This window comes from Nicotiana tomentosiformis, chromosome 2 (genome assembly GCF_000390325.3).
Source record: "Nicotiana tomentosiformis chromosome 2, ASM39032v3, whole genome shotgun sequence".
In the NCBI taxonomy this organism is placed as follows: domain Eukaryota; kingdom Viridiplantae; phylum Streptophyta; class Magnoliopsida; order Solanales; family Solanaceae; genus Nicotiana; species Nicotiana tomentosiformis.
This window is the reverse complement of record NC_090813.1, coordinates 43102076-43120942: the sequence shown is the minus strand read 5'-3', so window position 1 is coordinate 43120942 and position 18867 is coordinate 43102076. Positions and strand designations below refer to the sequence as shown.

The window sequence follows — 18867 nt, the reverse complement described above, 5'->3', positions numbered from 1 at the left end:
CTACATTCAAATTCACACAAGAAAAATTAAGTACTTTGACCCTTGCTACTCTCTCACTCTACATAGTACACACATACATATTAATCGTAGTAGTTAGTCTCTATATATGTGCATATATGTATACCCATGATAATTTGAACTACTAGTACAATATGAAGGATACTATAGTTAATCACCATTTAAATACATGTTCCAAAAATAAGGTAAGGAATTTGGGTGACGAGAACACTAACCTCACGATCTCGTGAACGACCATATTCAGCATGATTAGTGCGATTTTGAGTTCTCTCAGGCAGATCCACGCTGCAATCAATGTCTTCAATGACAAGTATAGACCTATTCTTGGTGCTCAACAGCAGCTTTCTCAAATCGGAGTCTCTCCTTATATGAGACAAGTCTAAATCATAAATATCAAATTTTAGATAATTAGCTATTGCTGCAATCAAACTTGATTTCCCTGTCCCTGGTGGTCCATACAACAAGTATCCTCTTTTCCAAGCTTTTCCTACTCTCCTATAAAACTCTTTCCTCTTTAAAAACCTATCAAGATCCTCTATTATAGCTTTCTTCAGTGCTGTTTCTAATGCTAGTGTCTCAAAAGTTGAAGGGTGCTCAAGGTTGACGGAATCCCAAAGTATAGAATTATAAGTTGGACCATTAGCTAGAGAATTCAACTTGACAACCTTTTTCTCATCAGACATGACTTTGGCTTTTTCAAGTACAAAAGGGATGTAACAATTCACGATTTTTTCCTTGTGTTGCTTTTTGAAGCTTAGCTCAAAGTAAGTACGTTTCTCAGAAGCAAAATTACCACGACCAGAATCACCGTCTTGTGAGAAGTTTTTTGTGCCAGCTTCGTGAACGTACCTCCAGACCAATTGAATCCCTTCAAAAGAATCAGTAATTTTTCCACAATTGCCGAATTTTACGTTCACGTTTGGGTCTTTAGGTTTTTTGCTAACTCTGAAACGTTGAAATTCGGGGCTGGTTTTGGCTGACAAGTAGATTTCAGCAGCATTATAGACTTCGTTGATAGCTATGCCATCTTTTTCTCCTATAACCAGAGTTATGTTTGATGAATGAGGACGATAATAACTACGAATTTTGGAGACAATATAGTACTGGACTTGACGAGGAACCACTTGATTCAGCATTGTCTTTAAAAGGGTTATTGAAGCAGTCATTGAGGCATAGGCCTGGAACATTGACGAGGCTGAAGGAATGCTTGACAAACTCGCCATCTTAATTTCCACAAACCTTTTCACCACTTGGCAAAAGCAGACAACTTCCTAATACTTGCATGAACTATTAATACTAGTACTAAATTTTACTCCGACACCTACTGCCAAGGGGTCGGTTAAGAATTTTTAATTTGGGGGAGGGGGCATCTGGTTTGAGTGTGGGGAAGAAGGAGGGGGACCGTGTATTTAACTATGTATAGCGCGGTATATAACTGCGCTATACATATATAGCGCAGTTATATACCGCGCTATGCATAGCTGTCTTATCAGCTGTATAGCGCGGTTTAAAAGAGCGCTATATATAAAAATGTTACTCTTTCTTTTAAACACACATTTTCGTCACACTTGTCCAAAAAAACCACAAATGGGTTCTGGACTCATCTCGCTGCAGCTTTATTGAATAACTTGCTCAAATCCAAATACAATTAAAGTGTCAAACATACATGTACAAAACTACAAATGCCTAATTTTTGTGCTATAACTTCTTCATCTGTTAACTGACATGCTTTAATATGATTGATTTGAATTTAACAATTTATTTGAATTAAGATAGATTAAATAGAAGTGTGAATATTTAATTTTGTAAGAACGATCCATAAGATTAAAATGGATAGATTTCTCACCAAGCCGAAAAATGGTGAACCCATATTCTTAAAATCCTGGATACGCCTCTAATAATACACATCTATCCTATAAGAGAAATTATGCAAAAGGATAGAAATTATAAATAAATAATAGAACCGGATCTTTACCACTTTCTTCCTTATTGCCTCAGAGTTGCAATTCGAGATTCCACTATTAAAGAATTGTTGGCTTTTCTGTTTCCTTGGTTTACTACCAAGTTCAAGCCATCGCCTTCACATTGTGCCCAGTATACATATCCCTATTTCCAACAATATGAAAAGATATCGATTCAAATAAAAAGAAGCATCGAACGGCTGAACGGGAATCTCGATGCGGTGTTTTGGGTATCGATTTTGAAGTGTTTTGCCATCACTGTCTAGGAATATGAAGATTTGAAGGTTTGACATAAAGATTTGAAGATTTGAAGGTTTGGAGATAAACTATGAAGATATGAAGATGTGAAGAACAGTTTATGAAGATTTGAAGGATTGATGAACAGATGAGGGTATAAAAACCTTGAGGGTAACTAAAAGAAACTTGAAATCAGAAAGTAAAAAAGTGAAAATAGGAAACCGAAACTTTTATAGGGAAAGAGTAATGAATGCATGACGTTTCAAATTCGGTAACTACCGAGGATGATCAACCAACGGCTGACACGTGTCGAAAATCAGAACGACGGGACTGATGGGACGTTTCGGTTCGTCAACTTGCTCATGGTGTGCGAGAGAAGGAACGAGGGTCAATTAGCCACTTCTCATCGCTCATATAATCTACTCTCCAAAAAGTGATGGGACTATCTGTGTACGGGTAAAATCGGGGATAGAGTTACCTTCGATTTTCCGTTGAGAAGCGAGGAACAACATTACTCGTTACAAGCTCAAGTGAAACCGAGGGAACCCGCAGATCGGAACCAGGAGCGTATGAATGATATATCGGGAATCGAGTATGGCTGAACCCGGAGAGATTCCAGCTCGAGCGGTTCGAAGAATCGAGGGTAAAGGGAAAAATAGTTTTTTTAAAAAAAAAAAACAAACAGAGAGCCGAAATATCCGCCATCAGCCAGATATTATGGCGCGGATCACGCTCGGTATTAGCTGTAAATCGTGTTTTCGTAAGAGAAAAGGAAGGAAAGGATTTTTACCTTATGTAGACTTGTATTATGGGTAAAACTCCTCTACTATATAAAGAGGAGAACCTTTACATTTTTTGGTCACTGTTAGCACGGATATCAAAGCAATAAAATTTATTTTAGCTTTTAGCAATTGTCTAAGTATTCTTTGGTTGTTCATTGACTTATAGCCTGTTTGGCCAAGCTTCAAAAATCAGCGTACTTTGAGAAGTATTTTATTTTCAAAAATATTTTTCTTAAGTACTTTGGTGAGAATCAATTTGTGTTTGTGTAATTAATTTGAAAAGCACTTCTTAGCCGCCAATTAAAATATTTTCGACAAATGCCAAAGTAGGGGATTGTCAAAAAAGCTATACATCATGATCCATGCCATGTGAACAAGTGAATCAATTTTCCAACATACTGTGAAAATGGTAACTTTTTTCCAAGTTAACGCCCGAAGATTTCAATCCAATTTCTAGATAGTATGAAAACTTTTATTTACTTTGTCTTTTCTTTGGCCAATTGCTTCTGGCATGACGCGAATTAAGAAGATTTACCGAACGAACACTTCCACATAACCATTCAATCGAATACCAGCAAGAAAAAGAAAAAGCAAAATCTTCTCTGAGAAAAACTTCATCAGCAAAGGCTTAAACTCATGCACAAATTAATCTTTCTACTTTAGGGATAAATTGAATTATGCTATTCTCTAAGCTGCTTTTCTTCTTTTTACTTCTGGAAGCTGTATCCCATCATCAGTAGTATTATTATCCTTGGGCGCCTCCTCTTCAGTATTACTAATCCTTTTTCTTTTAAGAAAATTGACAAGACCTCCAAGACAAACATCGGCATCTTCACTCTTCATAAGTTCCTCAGCAACCTCTGCAGGGGTGACTTGAACACCTTCAATCAACTCTTCTATTTCTCGAAAATACCCCTGACGAGTATCGTGGATTTCCAAATAATTAGCAGCCAACACCTTAAAACTTTCACTTGTTAGGTACGACATGTGGATGTGCATGTCCATTCGTCCAGGTCACAACAGAGCTGGATCAAGCCTCTCTTTGTGATTTGTGGTAAATATAATAACCCGCTCATCTGCACTGCTTGACCATAGCCCGTCTATGAAGTTTAATAATCCACCAAGTGTAAGCTGTAAAAGGAGGGGGGAAAAAGATCAACATGTCATCACAGACTTATAGGTTACGGTTTGAGCAGTGGATAACAGCCATTAATGTACTAATACTTGCATTAAGGTAGGTTACCTACATCACACTCTTAAAATGCGGCCTTTTCTCGAATCCTGCGTTAATACAAAATACTTCGTGCACCGAACTACCTTCTTTTTCACATGTCAACACAAGTGAGGGACTAAATATATCCTCAAAAGCTACCTTAACAAGCGAGTTATAATATGACCAAAATCTTCAGGTGCCTGTTAATTACTCCATCTTATATGACACTATTAATATTTTATAAATTTTTGAATTATTAACTATAGTGACTTATAATTTAATTTTTCAAATTTATAAATTTTATTTTAGAAAGTTGGAATAATCTACATTAAAATTCACACAAGAAAAATTAAGTACTTTGACCCTTGCTACTCTCTCACTCTACATAGTACACACATACATATTACGTAGTAGTTAGTCTCTATATATGTGTGTGCATTGCAGTATACCCATGATAATTTGAACTAATAGTACAATATGAAGGATAATATAGTTAATCACCATTTAAATACATGTTCCAAGCTGTCACGCCATGCCGGCTAGGAGGAATGGGCTTTTAAGTTTCAACCCCTACGTGACAGGCATACCAAAAATCACATTTAGCATCTAGCCAAAATATATCAAGTCTCAATCAGCACAAAAAAGAGATTGAAAGCAACTACATATTTTGTCAGCATGTTCTTTATTTTATCTCAAAGGATAGATCCGTATCAATTGTGCAAAGCAAGTCAAGACAAAAGATCCAGGCTTATGGCATCTTGTCCTATACTACATTGTATCTTTCAAATCTACCTAATGCACAATTATGCTAGTTACATAGCACTAGTATTTCTTTATCCCTATAAAGCAGTGCATTGCTAAGTGTAGTTTTTTGTCCTTTCAAGTTGACATTAATTCAGAATATGCTTACTCTGTCAATGAAAGATATTCTCCTCCTAGTAAGAAACTACTATGACATTCTTCTGGCTTCAATACTTGTCATAAGTATTACACTTTACTTATCAAAGGTATCAGGAAAACCTAAAGATGCAAAAAGCTGCATACCCGGGAGCTTGGGAATACCTTTTGTGGGCGAGACCTTTGCACTTCTATCAGCAACCAACAGTGTCAAGGGTTGTTATGACTTTGTTCGACTCCGACGTGAGTGGTAAGTAGTTCTCTTTCTTTTAAACATTTTAAAAGTTTTTATTACAATCTTCATCTAATTACACTTAGCTTCTGTGTTGAGATAACGTAGCTTTTATAATGAGATGGGACGCAAAGTCAACTGTTTCAATGACAAAATCATCAGTGACATCAATTTCATGGCTTTCAATTCAATATTTCCCCAAATAATTATCAATCAGCATATTTTTATGGATCAACACATTTTTATTGTCCCATGTTCTATTGCCAAGTCTGTGATATTGTGATGTGGAAACGAGAACGCTTTCTAGCAAACAGCTTCACTTTTATACACTAACATTGTGAAAAAGTTTTTTTTTTTTAATTTACGTTTTTAGGTAATTTAAAATATTATAATAGGTAACTATCTATATCATAAGTGGAATTACCTAACGAATATGGTAAGTAATTTTCTATGGCAACTTAAATTATGTTGATAGTGTAAAAGTTTCATTGTAATATCAGTGTATATAAACTTATATAAATTCATGCCCAAAATAGTCTATAATATCAATGCATAAATATGATGTTAAACATTCTGGAAACCATTTTTTTTTTTTTGTTAGTCTCATTTATTCCTCCAGCTTATCAACTGTAGATTATGCAAATTATGGTAATGTGATTGTTGTTTAATACAGGCATGGAAAATGGTTCAAAACCAGGATTTTCGGGAAGATACATGTGTTTGTTCCAAGTGTTGAGGGTGCAAAAACAATTTTTACCAATGATTTTACTCTTTTCAACAAGGGCTACGTGAAATCAATGGCGGATGCTGTGGGAAAGAAAAGCTTGTTATGTGTTCCTCAAGAAAGTCACAAAAGGATTAGGCGTCTCCTATCTGATCCTTTCTCTATGCATTCACTGTCTAAGTTTGTCCAGAGGTTTGACAACATGCTATGTGAAAGATTAAAGAAAGTACAAAAGGAAGGGAAGAGTTTCACTGTGCTTGACTTTAACATGAAGGTAAGTAATTTGATGATGAAAGATTCTAAGCAAACTCAACAGAGATTAGACATAAGTTCAAGCATATAAGTGCCCGAGCAAAAAATAATTTAAGTTATATACATGGATAATGTAAAAGATTTTTACATAATCAGTGCAATTTAAGTGCAGGTTATCACTCTTTTCTTCAAGATATCATATTAAGTTTTGCTATGAAGAACTATGTACCTTGTTATGTAGGTCACTGCGACCTGATAGTGTAAAAAACTTATACAGTGTGAGTGCACAGAACTTAAGTCAATGTTGTATGCTGCAGTGAGTGTACTCTGACCTCGTGAAATTTTTTCTGCAGATAACATTTGATGCAATGTGTGATATGCTGATGAGCATCAAAGATGCGTCGTTGCTAGAACAAATTGAAAGAGACTGCACTGCTGTTTCTGATGCTATGCTATCCTTTCCAGTCATGATTCCAACCACCAGATATTATAAAGGCATCAAGGTATGGTTAGAGTACTGCTGAATGCAAAACATGGCTTGCAACTGAGGCGGAGCCAGAATTTTAACTTTATGGTTCAGTATTTTAGAACAATGACTTCAAGTGCCGATAACCGCATTCTAAAACCAAGATTTCTCATGTAATACAAGAGAAATCTATCCTAATTAGATTATGCTCATCCTCAATTACTGTCCAGGCACGCACAAGGTTAATGGAGACCTTCAACGCAATGATAACAAATCGGCGCAATGGGAAGGAATATCATGAAGACTTCTTGCAGTCGATGTTGGAGAAGGATTCATGTCCAGCCAATCAAAAGCTTGATGATGAAGAGATCATGGATAATTTGTTAACACTGATAATTGCAGGGCAGACAACTACTGCAGCTGCAATGATGTGGAGTGTCAAGTTTTTGCATGAGCACGGAGAAGTCCAGGACAGGCTCAGAGTGAGTATCCATCGATGAAGGAACAAACACATTCGATTACAATATGCATTCATTCTTCCGCAAACAAAAAGATTAAATCTCCAACTTACAGGAAGAACAAATTTCAATACTCAGAAACAAGCCTAATGGGGCCTTACTTACCCTGGATGATCTCAATAGCATGTCCTATGCCTCAAAGGTTTGTAGAAACTATCGCATCATCTTTTGCATTTGGCACTTCCCGCTGTATTATATCTGCACCAGAATCCGATAAGAAGTGACTCTATTTCTCTCTATACCTAGGTTGTGAAAGAGACACTAAGGATGTCAAATGTCCTGTTATGGTTCCCTCGAGTTGCACTTGATGACTGCAATATTGAAGGCCAGTTTATCCTTAGCATATTACTCCATGATTTCCAATAGTTTGTGAGACTGCAATGACTATTTCCCTTTCAAAATTACAAAAATGTGAATCAGAATTCCTCTGTTATAGTTGGAACATCCACAAGAAATTGCAGAATTAATACTGAAATAAGATTCCTATGTTTGTGGCAGATTTTGAAATAAAGAAAGGGTGGCATGCCAACATAGATGCAACATGCATACACTATGATCCAGCATTATACAAAGACCCTATGCAGTTCAACCCTTCAAGATTTGACGTACTAATTAGTTCTATTCCTTATTTTTATTGGTAAACTTTGAAATTGTGTGAATACTGTTTAACCACGGAGTTAGTAATAGTCAATTCATATTTCTCATTGCCAGGAAATGCAAAAGCCATACAGCTACATTCCATTTGGATCTGGACTACGAACTTGCTTGGGAATTAACATGGCAAAAGTGACCATGTTGGTATTTTTGCACAGACTAACAAGTGGATACGAGTAAGTCGATATCTTCTAGAGTAGGTTATCATTTTTTTCAATTTTTATTTCTCGTGGATTTCCTATGATTATTAACTTTCGTTTACCGTCATGATTGTATAGGTGGACAGTTGACGATCCAGATCCCAGCCTCGAAAAGAAAGCCCATATCCCCAGATTACGAAGTGGGTGTCCAATAACTTTAACAGTCTTGCAAGATGAATAGCAAACTTCTCCAAATGGACCCACTAAGAAGATGCCTCCAGCATAAGCAAATACATTTTTCCATAGCCAAAGCTGCCATGTATTAGTACAGATTATGAATAACGAAAATGTTAGTTGGTAGAGAATAAAAAAACATAATTGTTTGACCAAAAATATAAATCTTGATTCAAATAATTAAATTTATATAAAAGAGGGTTAATCTTAGCTAACAATAATATCCCTAAGATGAGTTCTTAAAAAAATAACAAATACTATGTAGATATAGTCGGACAATAGCAGCAACATACAATAAATATCCCAAAAAAATCAAAGGCAACAATATAGCATTCGATATTAATGAATAACAATAAATAATATTTAAATAAATAGAATAAATTAATCACCCAAGGAAGGATAAAATAAGTAGATATTCTTTCTGTCAATAATAAATAATAGACAATCCCTTGAATATTTGAGTTATTCTCGGATCTAGTGGAAAAGTATAGACAAGAATCTTAGTGAAAAAGTGATGTTTATATCTTAGCAATGAGATCCGATTCTCTTTCTCAAGTCCAAGTGTGTTTTTTACAAAATGAATATCACATGTCCCCGATCATTGTGTCTTTTTCTATTTATAGGGAACATGCTCCTAAAAAACCCTAATAGTACAAGTGTAAAGAATATCTATTAGAATATTCTCTTTAATATCATATCTTGAAACTAGCCATTATAATTCTGTCAAAAGTACTCGACCTCGGCCTCGACCCTTGTCGACTCCTCGACTTCGGCCCTCGTTGATTCTTCGACCACAGATTTCGCCGCTTCTTCGGTTATATCGACAAACGACGACTTGGGAACTCTTCTCCTAGTACTATCTTGGCTTAATATTCTAAAGATAGATTTTAACACATAAAGTTAGTCCCCCCGCTTATTGCGGCCAACTTCAGGCGTGTTCTTGTTCTTTGTAGTCGAAACAATCAAGCGACCTATGCAGGTCGTAGTGGTTGCATCAAACTGGCAGCATGGCCCTACGTGGGCCGCACATTTCAAACGCTTCGATTTTCCCAAGCGATTTCCTGGAATTATGATGTCTACGAGTTGAGATGACGTCATGCGTTATAATGACGTATATTCCCAATGCGTTGCTTCGTTTCGCGTGTGACCTCTGATTAAACTTGCCGCTTCGGTTCCGGTATTAGTAATGATAAGCCGTTTCGGTTCTGATGCCAAGACCTTTATAAATAGAGGTATTTGGACGCCATTTTTAGGGTTAGGTTTTTCAAAATCCCATATTTTTCTCTTACTCTCTTCTTGCTTTGTACTTCTCTTCTCCGATGCAGTGATTTGTATTGTTCTTAAATCTTCATCATTTGATACCTCTCTTTCCTATATCAAACTATGTCTAACTTTCGATGCGGTGTTTTGGGTACCGATTTTGAAGTCTTTTGCCATCACTGTCTAGGAATATGAAGATTTGAAGGTTTGACATAAAGGTTTGAAGATTTAAAGGTTTGGAGATGAACTATGAAGATATGAAGAACAGTTTATGAAGATTTGAAGGATTGTGAACAGATGAGGGTATAAAAAACTCGAGGGTAACTAAAAGAAACTTGAAATCAGAAAGTAAAAAAGTAAAAATAGGAAACCGAAACTTTTATAGGAAAAGAGTAATGAATGCATGACGTTTCAAATTCGGTAACTACCGAGGATGATTAACCAACGGCTGACATGTGTCGAAAATCAGAACGACGGGACTGATGGGACGTTTCGGTTCGTCAACTTGCTCATGGTGTGCGAGAGAAGGAACGGGGGTCAATTAGTCACTTCTCATCGCTCATATAATCTACTCTCCAAGAAGTGATGGGACTATCTGTGTACGGGTAAAATCGGGGATAGAATTACCTTCGATTTCCCGTTGAGAAGAGAGGAACAACATTACTCGTTACAAGCTCGAGTGAAACCGACGGAACCCACAGATCGGAACCAGGAGCGTATGAATGATACGTCGGGAATCGAGCATGGCTGAACCCGGAGAGATTCCAGCTCGAGCGGTTCGAAGAATCGAGGGTAAAGGGAAAAATGGTTTTTTTTTTAAAAAACAAACAGAGAGCCGAAATATCCGCCATCAGCCAGTTATTACGGCACGGATCATGCTCGGTATTGACTGTAAATCGTGTTTTCGTGAGAGAAAAGGAAGGATAGGATTTTTACCTTATGTAGACTTGTATTACGGCTAAAACTCCTCTACTATATAAAGAGGAGAACCTTAATATTTTTTTGTCACTGTTGACACGCATATCAAAGCAATAAAATTTATTTTGGCTTTTAGCAATTGTCTAAGTATTCTTTAGTTGTTCATTGACTTATAGCCTGTTTGACCAAGATTCAAAAATCAGCTTACTTTGAGAAGTATTTTTTCAAAAGTGATTTTCTTAAGTACTTTGGTGAGAATCAATTTGTGTTTGTGTAATTAATTTGAAATGTACTTCTTAGCCACCAATTAAAATAATATCGACAAATGCCAAAGTAGGGGATTGTCAAAATAGCTATACATCATGATCCATGCCATGTGAACAAGTGAATCAATTTTCCAACATACTGTGAAAATGGTAACTTTTTTCCAAGTTAACGCCCGAAGATTTCAATCCAATTTTTAGATAGTATGAAAACTTTTATTTACTTTGTCTTTTCTTTGGCCAATTGCTTCTGGCATGACGCGAATTAAGAAGATTTACCGAACGAACACTTCCACATAACCATTCAATCGAATACCAGCAAGAAAAAGAAAAAGCAAAATCTTCTCTGAGAAAAACTTCATCAGCAAAGGCTTAAACTCATGCACAAATTAATCTTTCTACTTTAGGGATAAATTGAATTATGCTATTCTCTAAGCTGCTTTTCTTCTTTTTACTTCTGGAAGCTGTATCCCATCATCAGTAGTATTATTATCCTTGGGCGCCTCCTCTTCAGTATTACTAATCCTTTTTCTTTTAAGAAAATTGACAAGACCTCCAAGACAAACATCGGCATCTTCACTCTTCATAAGTTCCTCAGCAACCTCTGCAGGGGTGACTTGAACACCTTCAATCAACTCTTCTATTTCTCGAAAATACCCCTGACGAGTATCGTGGATTTCCAAATAATTAGCAGCCAACACCTTAAAACTTTCACTTGTTAGGTACGACATGTAGATGTGCATGTCCATTCGTCCAGGTCGCAACAGAGCTGGATCAAGCCTCTCTTTGTGATTTGTGGTAAATATAATAACCCGCTCATCTGCACTGCTTGACCATAGCCCGTCTATGAAGTTTATTAATCCACCAAGTGTAAGCTGTAAAAGGAGGGGGGAAAAAAGATCAACATGTCAGCACAGACTTATAGGTTACGGGTTTGAGCCGTGGATAACAGCCATTAATGTACTGATGCTTGCATTAAGGTAGGTTACCTACATCACACTCTTAGGATGCGACCTTTTTTCGAACTCTGCATAAACACAAGATATTTCGTGCAACTTCTTTTTAACATGTCAACACAAGTGAGGGACTAAATATATCCTCAAAAGCCACCTTAACAAGTGAGTTATAATATGACCAAAATCTTCAGGTGCCTGTTAATTACTCCATCTTATATGACACTATTAATATTTTATAAATTTTTGAATTATTAACTATAGTGACTTATAATTTAATTTTTCATGTGGATGTATTTACAGATCATAAAAGCCGGCAATATATCTTCAAGCAAAAGGAGTTGAATTTTCGACAGCGGCGATGGATAGAGTTATTGAAAGATTACGATGTTAACATTATCTACCATCCATGGAAAGCTAATATTGTAGATGATGCATCAAGTCACCGATCTATGGTAGCTTAGCACGTGTAAAGGCTGAGAAAAGAGAATTAGCTAGAGAGCTTCATCAATTGGCTTGTTTTGGGTTTCAGTTTGTAGATTTTGATGATGGTGGAGTTGTATTCCAAAACACTGCAAAATCAGCTTTCATAGCTAAAGTAAAGGAAAGGCGATACGAGGACCTAGAGTTGGTCGAGTTGAGAGAGGGGGTTCTGCAGCAGAAGAAGCCATTGTTAGAGCTCAAGGAAGATGGGGTTCTCAGATACAGGGGTCGTCTGTGTGTCCCAGATTTAGCAGGGCTACGAGACAGGATTATATTAGAGGCACATTATTCGTGGTACTCCATTCATCCTGGGTCAACGAAGATGTATCATGACATTAAGGATGTGTATTGGTGGAATGATATGAAGAAGAACATTGCTGAGTTTGTCACCCAGTGTCCTAGTTTCCAGCAGGTGAAGGTAAAGCACCAGAAGCCCAGAGGGCTAATGCAGACTATAGAGATCCCGACGTGGAAATGGGAGGCGATAAACATGGACTTTGTCACGAGTTTGCCTCGCGATAGTCGATAGGCTCACAAAATCAGCCTATTTCCTACCGGTCAGATCTATATATAGAGCCGAAGATTATGCGAAGTTATATATTAAGGATATAGTGCGGCTACACGGAGTACCAGTATCTATTATATCTGACTGTGGGCCCCTATTTACAACGCATTTTTAGAGGTCATTTTAGAGATGTTTAGGGACTCAGGTGAATCTTAGCACATCTTTACATCCACAGATTGATGGACAAGTCAAGCGCACAATTCAGACGCTCGAGGATATATTACGAGCATGTGTGTTGAATTTTAAAAGAAGTTGGGATGAACATTTACCTCTTATCGAGTTTGCATATAATAACAATTACCATTCCAGTATCCAGATGGCTCCGTACGAGGCTTTGTATAGATGTAAGTTCAAATCTCCTATAAGGTGGTGATGTTAGGCTATAATCACATATTTTAATCGCTTATTGCATTCTAATTTATTGCACTTTAATTGATTTTGACCTTTAATCGCTAGTGTTTTGCACTAATTATGTGTGTTATGCCGTGTAGGAGTGGTTCCAAGTTATTTAGATGTTAGAGAATGAATTCATGCTACTTTGGAGCTTTGAAGTCTAAGTAAAAGCCCAAGGATTAAGTTGGAATCGTATTCGAGGATCAACAGATGATAGTGCACTTTAAGAACGAAATGAAGAATCGAGCAGGCATAATGCGCATTGTCCAGTAAAATGAACATAACATTTCGCTCAGAAATCCTTTTGGGCTCCACAATATATCGTTGGAAAGTTATTTAAAAGGGATAAACCTTTCATGTTTTAAAATTTCCCCAAATTCCCAACTGATACCACCCAGGTGCACGAGCGCGCATTGGGTGGGCACTGGGCGCACATGAGAGGCAGTATGGTGTGAAATAAGCGCGACCAAGTGCGCGAGCAGGTCTCCAGGTGTGCGGCCACGCATGTCCTGTCCGGGAAGAGTCCTATTTCGCTAAAAAAAAGGTAGTTTCGTCCGGGGTTTGTTTTGCGGGCGGAATAAATACACAAAAACACCATTTTAGAAGGACTTTGGATAGACTTTTGACATACCTTAGACCTAAGGAAGCTAAGGAGAAGAGGGAGAAGCAAGAGCACAAGGATTTCATCCTTCCTTCCTCACTCAAGATACGGGTTTGGATTGTATTTATATTTTTGTTTCATTTGTGAAGAACTTCTCTATGTCTATGGTGTAGAACCCTTTGGGTTTTGATGGATTTGGTGTATTGATGGTTGTTTGAGGATTATAACTCTATTTTTATATATTTGAATCGTTTTTGGAAGATTTAATTGTTATATCTATGTTCACTTGTTCTTGTAATCGAGAGAGGCATAACTTGTGATATCTTTACACTATATTGTTGGTTGAGTTCATAGATTCTTCTAAGTAATCGAAAGAGGCTTGTTGAATCCTTGTTTAAACCTAGTTAGGAGGATAATCGAAAGAGATTCTCCTAAAGACCAATCCATTACAAATACTTGCATAACTTCACCGAGCTTAATTTGGTTCATATTGTGAGGTTGAGACTTAATCGAGAGAGGAGTTTCTACTAAATAATTGTACTGATAATTAAGTGAATTCGAAAGACTCACTTGAACATTAGAAGTGAATTATCTAGAGTTTGATCCCGAACAATTATATTGCACCTATCCTATCAACCTATATTTTCTTCCATTAATAACTTCCTTGCTTACCTTTGTTGCGATTGTCATTAGTCAATAGCTTTAGATTCGTAGTTAATTGTAGTTAGAATTCATATAAATCTCCATTGTTGATTATCTTGGATAGCAATCTAGCTACAAACTACAATAATATTATTTAACTCCAATCCTTGTGAACACGATATTATACTATACTATCTTTGACTAGCGGGCACAATTTAAGTGTGTGTTTTACGCTTGTCAAATTTTGGCGTTATTGTCGAGGATTGGCAATCAATAGTATTTGAAATATTTTGTAGTGCTAATTTCGGAACTAGCTTTTAATTTTAATTTTTTTATTTTTTTAGTTTTGTTATGTTAACTTCTCTTCAAGATTTATTTTGTTGAAGAAATCTTGACGAGCATATTCTTAATACTGAACTCTAAATGTTGTAAAGATGGAGTACAACCAGCCTAAAAAAATGGTTGAAGAGTTAGCAGCTAAACATTGTCAGTGGTCTACTATGTGTTTTAAATGCGGTGGAAATCATCTATGGGTTAATTCTCAAGAAGGTAGATATACTTCCTATGGTTCATATTTTGAACACTCTCACTCTATTTCTAGTCTGCATGGGTATGAGGATTCATATGGGCACAATTCTGACTTTGGTTGTGATAAATACCCTTATTATGACTGGAATAAAAGCGAAGTGAGACAACCACCTCAAGGGGAGAATGGCAGTTTATAAGAACTTATGTATAAGTTCATAAATAAGGTGGAAGAGAGATTTACACAAGATGATGAAGCCAATAACAACCTAACAATGCAAGTGAGTCAAATAATAAGTACACTTTTAGAAAACTCATTGCATTGTGATGGTGAATATATGAAGGAGATACCCGGAGAGAATGAGCCTACCCGAGATGATATACATCTACAGATAGAGTTTTTCACTCTACAAGAGGACTCTGTTTCAACTTAAATGATTGAAAATGAGGCTTTGGTTGATCATAAAGCAATACAAGAAGAGTTCAAACCCCCATCCACCTACCCACAATTGCAATTTTTAGTAGAAGAAAATGAGGAACAAATGGTCTTGGACTTACTAGAGCAGTACTCACATAACCTTTCTTCCTAATTTCTTATTCTAACCTTGATCATGTGGATTTCATTTTTGGGGATTTACAGGAATATGCATGGATTGATCTCGTAAATGAATGTAGAAACAAGCTGAGTATGATCCTACAAGAACAACCCACCGCTCAAAATGAGGCCAAGAAAGAAAGGAAAGAGCGGGTCTTGCAAATATCCTTAAAGGACTTTGGCATGATGAGCTCCACAAAAGAATCCTGAGGAGAGAAAGTGAAAAATGCATTCAGAATTAGGGGTAGAGTTCACAAGTTCTCAGAAACGAAAAACGTTCAGGGGAATTTTCTTTACCTCTTGCCTTTTATTTGTGTGTCATGGGGATATGCCTCAATTTAAAGTATGGGTAGGGATGTAAATATTTAAATAACTGTTTGTTTTCATTTCTTGTGTGTGTTTTCGTTTCTTTTGATTGAAATTTTTAAAGTCGAAAAAAATAATATTTTCCTTAGGTAGTGTAATAAATTCCCCTTGGTTTTTCTTTGTTCCGCGGTTCTTTTCCAAGGATTTTGTTTGAATCGGGTGTAGTTAGTTATTTTTTAGGAATAGAAAACCTTATGTTGTGCTTTGAAATGAAAGCAATATATCTTGACCTTATTATGCCTTGAGAATAATATGTGCTTTAGTTGTGACGCTTAGGCTCAGTTTTTGACTCTTGTATAAGTACCTTAAATTGTATGATCTTAACTTTGCTTAACTACTTTGATTAGAGTGTCTTGATGAGACCGATCCTGAGTGAGTTTGGTGCCGTGTGTGTGAGATTTTGTGTATTATGTGCACTGCATTTGATGTCTAAAACTTGCCTCGTGTGTTTGCAAAGTGAAATAGCAGTTTTATTCAGTCTCGGAAGTGATATATGCGTCTCTTTGTTGAGCCAGTTATATTTTGTACCCATCTAATTGTTATGTATCTTAGTTAACCCCTTTGATCCTATAATCCTATTTCCTTGGCAACCACATTACAAGCGTTACCCATTTTACCTCTCGCGAGAACTTGAAATTGTTATGAACTTTGTAAAAGCAAAAGTGTGGTGTGTTGCTTTGGTTTTTGAGTGAAACTAATGAAATAAGAAGAAAGGTGCATTATTTTGAAAAAACAATAAGAGCCACTTGAATTGGAAAAAAAAACAATTATTTATATATATATATATATATATATATATATATATATATATATATATATATATATATATATATTCATTGTCGTGCAAATATTCATTGATAGTGGTAACTTTTGATGTAATTGTGCTTAAAGAAGTTGGGAATTGACATATACGGATGTGAAGGTAGAATTATGGTTTGGCATAAGTAGGGAGTTTTAAATGGTTAAACTGTATGTATTAAAGTGCTTAAGGAGGTGTAGTCATGCTTATATCCAAATATATCCTACGCATCCCGCAGCTTACATTACAACCAAATAAAGTACTACTTGATCCTTGACTGAATGAGCTCAATAAGTAGAGTATTACATTACGGGCAAGCTTATGGTACGTCGTTTGTGGCACATGAATGTTGTTTCTGAGAGTGAGTGAATTCTTCCTATCTTGAGTTCCTAATTGTTCTTAAACTTGATTGTGTGTGGAACTACTCTCTATTATTATGTGAGGGCACTTGTTTCATAAATGAAAGGTAATGCCATTGATCTCTGTGTTAGAGTAAGTGAGCGGGTTGTGAAAAATGCGTGGTGGTGTTGAGTCAACTCTTGAGGCAAGGATGTTACAGTATTGTACTTAATTTGTTCTATTATTTTTGGTGTGATGAGTTAGGAGAGTTGTTTAAAAAAGGTCGCGTCTTTGTGAAGTGTAGTTTGATTGCCCGAGGACGAGCAATGGGTTAAGTGTGAGGTGTTGATGGTAGGCTATAATCCCATATCTTAGTCGCTTATTGCACTCTAATTTACTGTATTTTAATTGAGTTTGACCTTTAATCGCTATTGTTTTACACAAATTGAATATTTTATGCAGTGTAGGAGTGATTCCAAGTTATTTAGATGTTATGAAATGCATTCATGCTATTTTAGAGTTTTGAAGTCTGAGTAAAAGCCCAAGTATTAAGTTGGGATCGTGTTCGCGGATCAACGGATGATAGTGCACTTTAAGAACGAAACGAAGAATCGAGCAGGCATACCACGCATTGTCTAGTAAAATTCACATAACCTTTGGCTCAGAAATCCGTTTGGGCTCCACAATATATCGTTGGAAATCTATTTAAAAGGGATGCAACTTTCATGTTTTACATTCTTCCAAATTTGCCACTGATACCATCCAGGTGTACGAGCGCGCACTAGGCGCCCATGAGAGGCAGTGTGGTGTGAAAAATGCACGACCAAGTACGCGAGCAGGACTACAGGTGAGCGGCCGCGCATGTCCTATCCAGGAAGAGTCCTATTTCTCTAAGAAAATGGTAGTTTCATCCGGGGTTTATTTTGGGGGCGGCTTAAATACACAAAAACATCATTTTAGAGGGACTTTGGACGGACTTTTGACATACTTTAGACCTAAGGAAGCTAAGGAGAAGAGGGAGAAGCAAGAGCACAAGGATTTCATCCTTCATTCCTCACTCAAGATCCGGGTTTGGATTGTATTTATGTTCTCTTATACTTTTGTTTCATTTGTGAAGAACTTCTCCATGTCTATGGAGCAGAACACTTTCAATTTTGATGGATTTGGTGTATTGATGGTTGTTTGTGGATTATAACTCTATTTTTATGTATTTGAATCGTTTTTGGAAGATTTAATTGTTGTATCTATGTTCAGTTGTTCTTGTAAGCGAGAGAGGCATAACTTGTGATATATTTACACTATATTGTTGATTGAGTTCATAGATTCTTCTAAGTAATCGAAAGAGGCTTGTTGAATCCTTGGTTAAACCTAGTTAGGAGGATAATCGAAAGAGATTCTCCTAAAGACCAATCCATTACAAATACTTGCATAACTTCACCGAGCTTAATTTGGTTCATATTGTGAGGTTGAGACTTAATCGAGAGAGGAGTTTCTACTAAATAATTGTACTGAAAATTAAGTGAATTCGAAAGACTCACTTGAATATTAGAAGTGAATTATCTAGAGTTTGATCCCGAACAATTATATTGCACCTATCCTATCAACCTATATTTTTTTCCATTAATAACTTCCTTGCTTACCTTTGTTGTGATTGTCATTAGTCAATAGCTTTAGATTCGTAGTTAATTGTAGTTAGAATTCATATAAATCTCCATTGTTGATTATCTTGGATAGCAATCTAGCTACAAACTACAATAATATTATTTAACTCCAATCCTTGTGAACACGATATTATACTATACTATCTTTGACTAGCGGGCACAATTTAAGTGTGTGT

At 36.4% G+C, this 18867-nt stretch overlaps 2 protein-coding genes across 6 annotated transcripts in view; one reads left to right on the top strand and one right to left on the bottom strand.

The window, feature by feature from the left end:
- Positions 1-1241, bottom strand: LOC138904688 (AAA-ATPase At5g17760-like). The gene has a single exon (XM_070193196.1). The coding sequence runs from the start codon at positions 1239-1241 to the stop codon at positions 180-182; it is 1062 nt and encodes a 353-aa protein (XP_070049297.1). The 3' UTR covers positions 1-179.
- A 3808-nt stretch (positions 1242-5049) lies between these two features.
- The window catches only part of LOC104100057 (abscisic acid 8'-hydroxylase 3-like), a 31635-nt gene continuing 17817 nt past the window's right edge, over positions 5050-18867 (top strand). The window contains exons 1-9 of one of the 5 annotated variants that reach the window (XM_070195233.1): positions 5050-5358; positions 6014-6338; positions 6670-6819; positions 7013-7264; positions 7356-7442; positions 7547-7625; positions 7799-7937; positions 8012-8130; positions 8233-8472. In XM_070195233.1, the coding sequence (XP_070051334.1) occupies positions 5114-5358; positions 6014-6338; positions 6670-6819; positions 7013-7264; positions 7356-7442; positions 7547-7625; positions 7799-7937; positions 8012-8090 (1356 nt within the window). In that variant the 5' untranslated portion in view covers positions 5050-5113 and the 3' untranslated portion in view covers positions 8091-8130; positions 8233-8472. Of the gene's footprint in view, positions 5359-6013; positions 6339-6669; positions 6820-7012; positions 7265-7355; positions 7443-7546; positions 7938-8011; positions 8131-8232; positions 8473-18867 lie in introns of those variants that run through there. The other 4 variants (XM_009607250.4, XM_070195234.1, XM_070195232.1 and 1 more) reach the window with 4 other exon arrangements.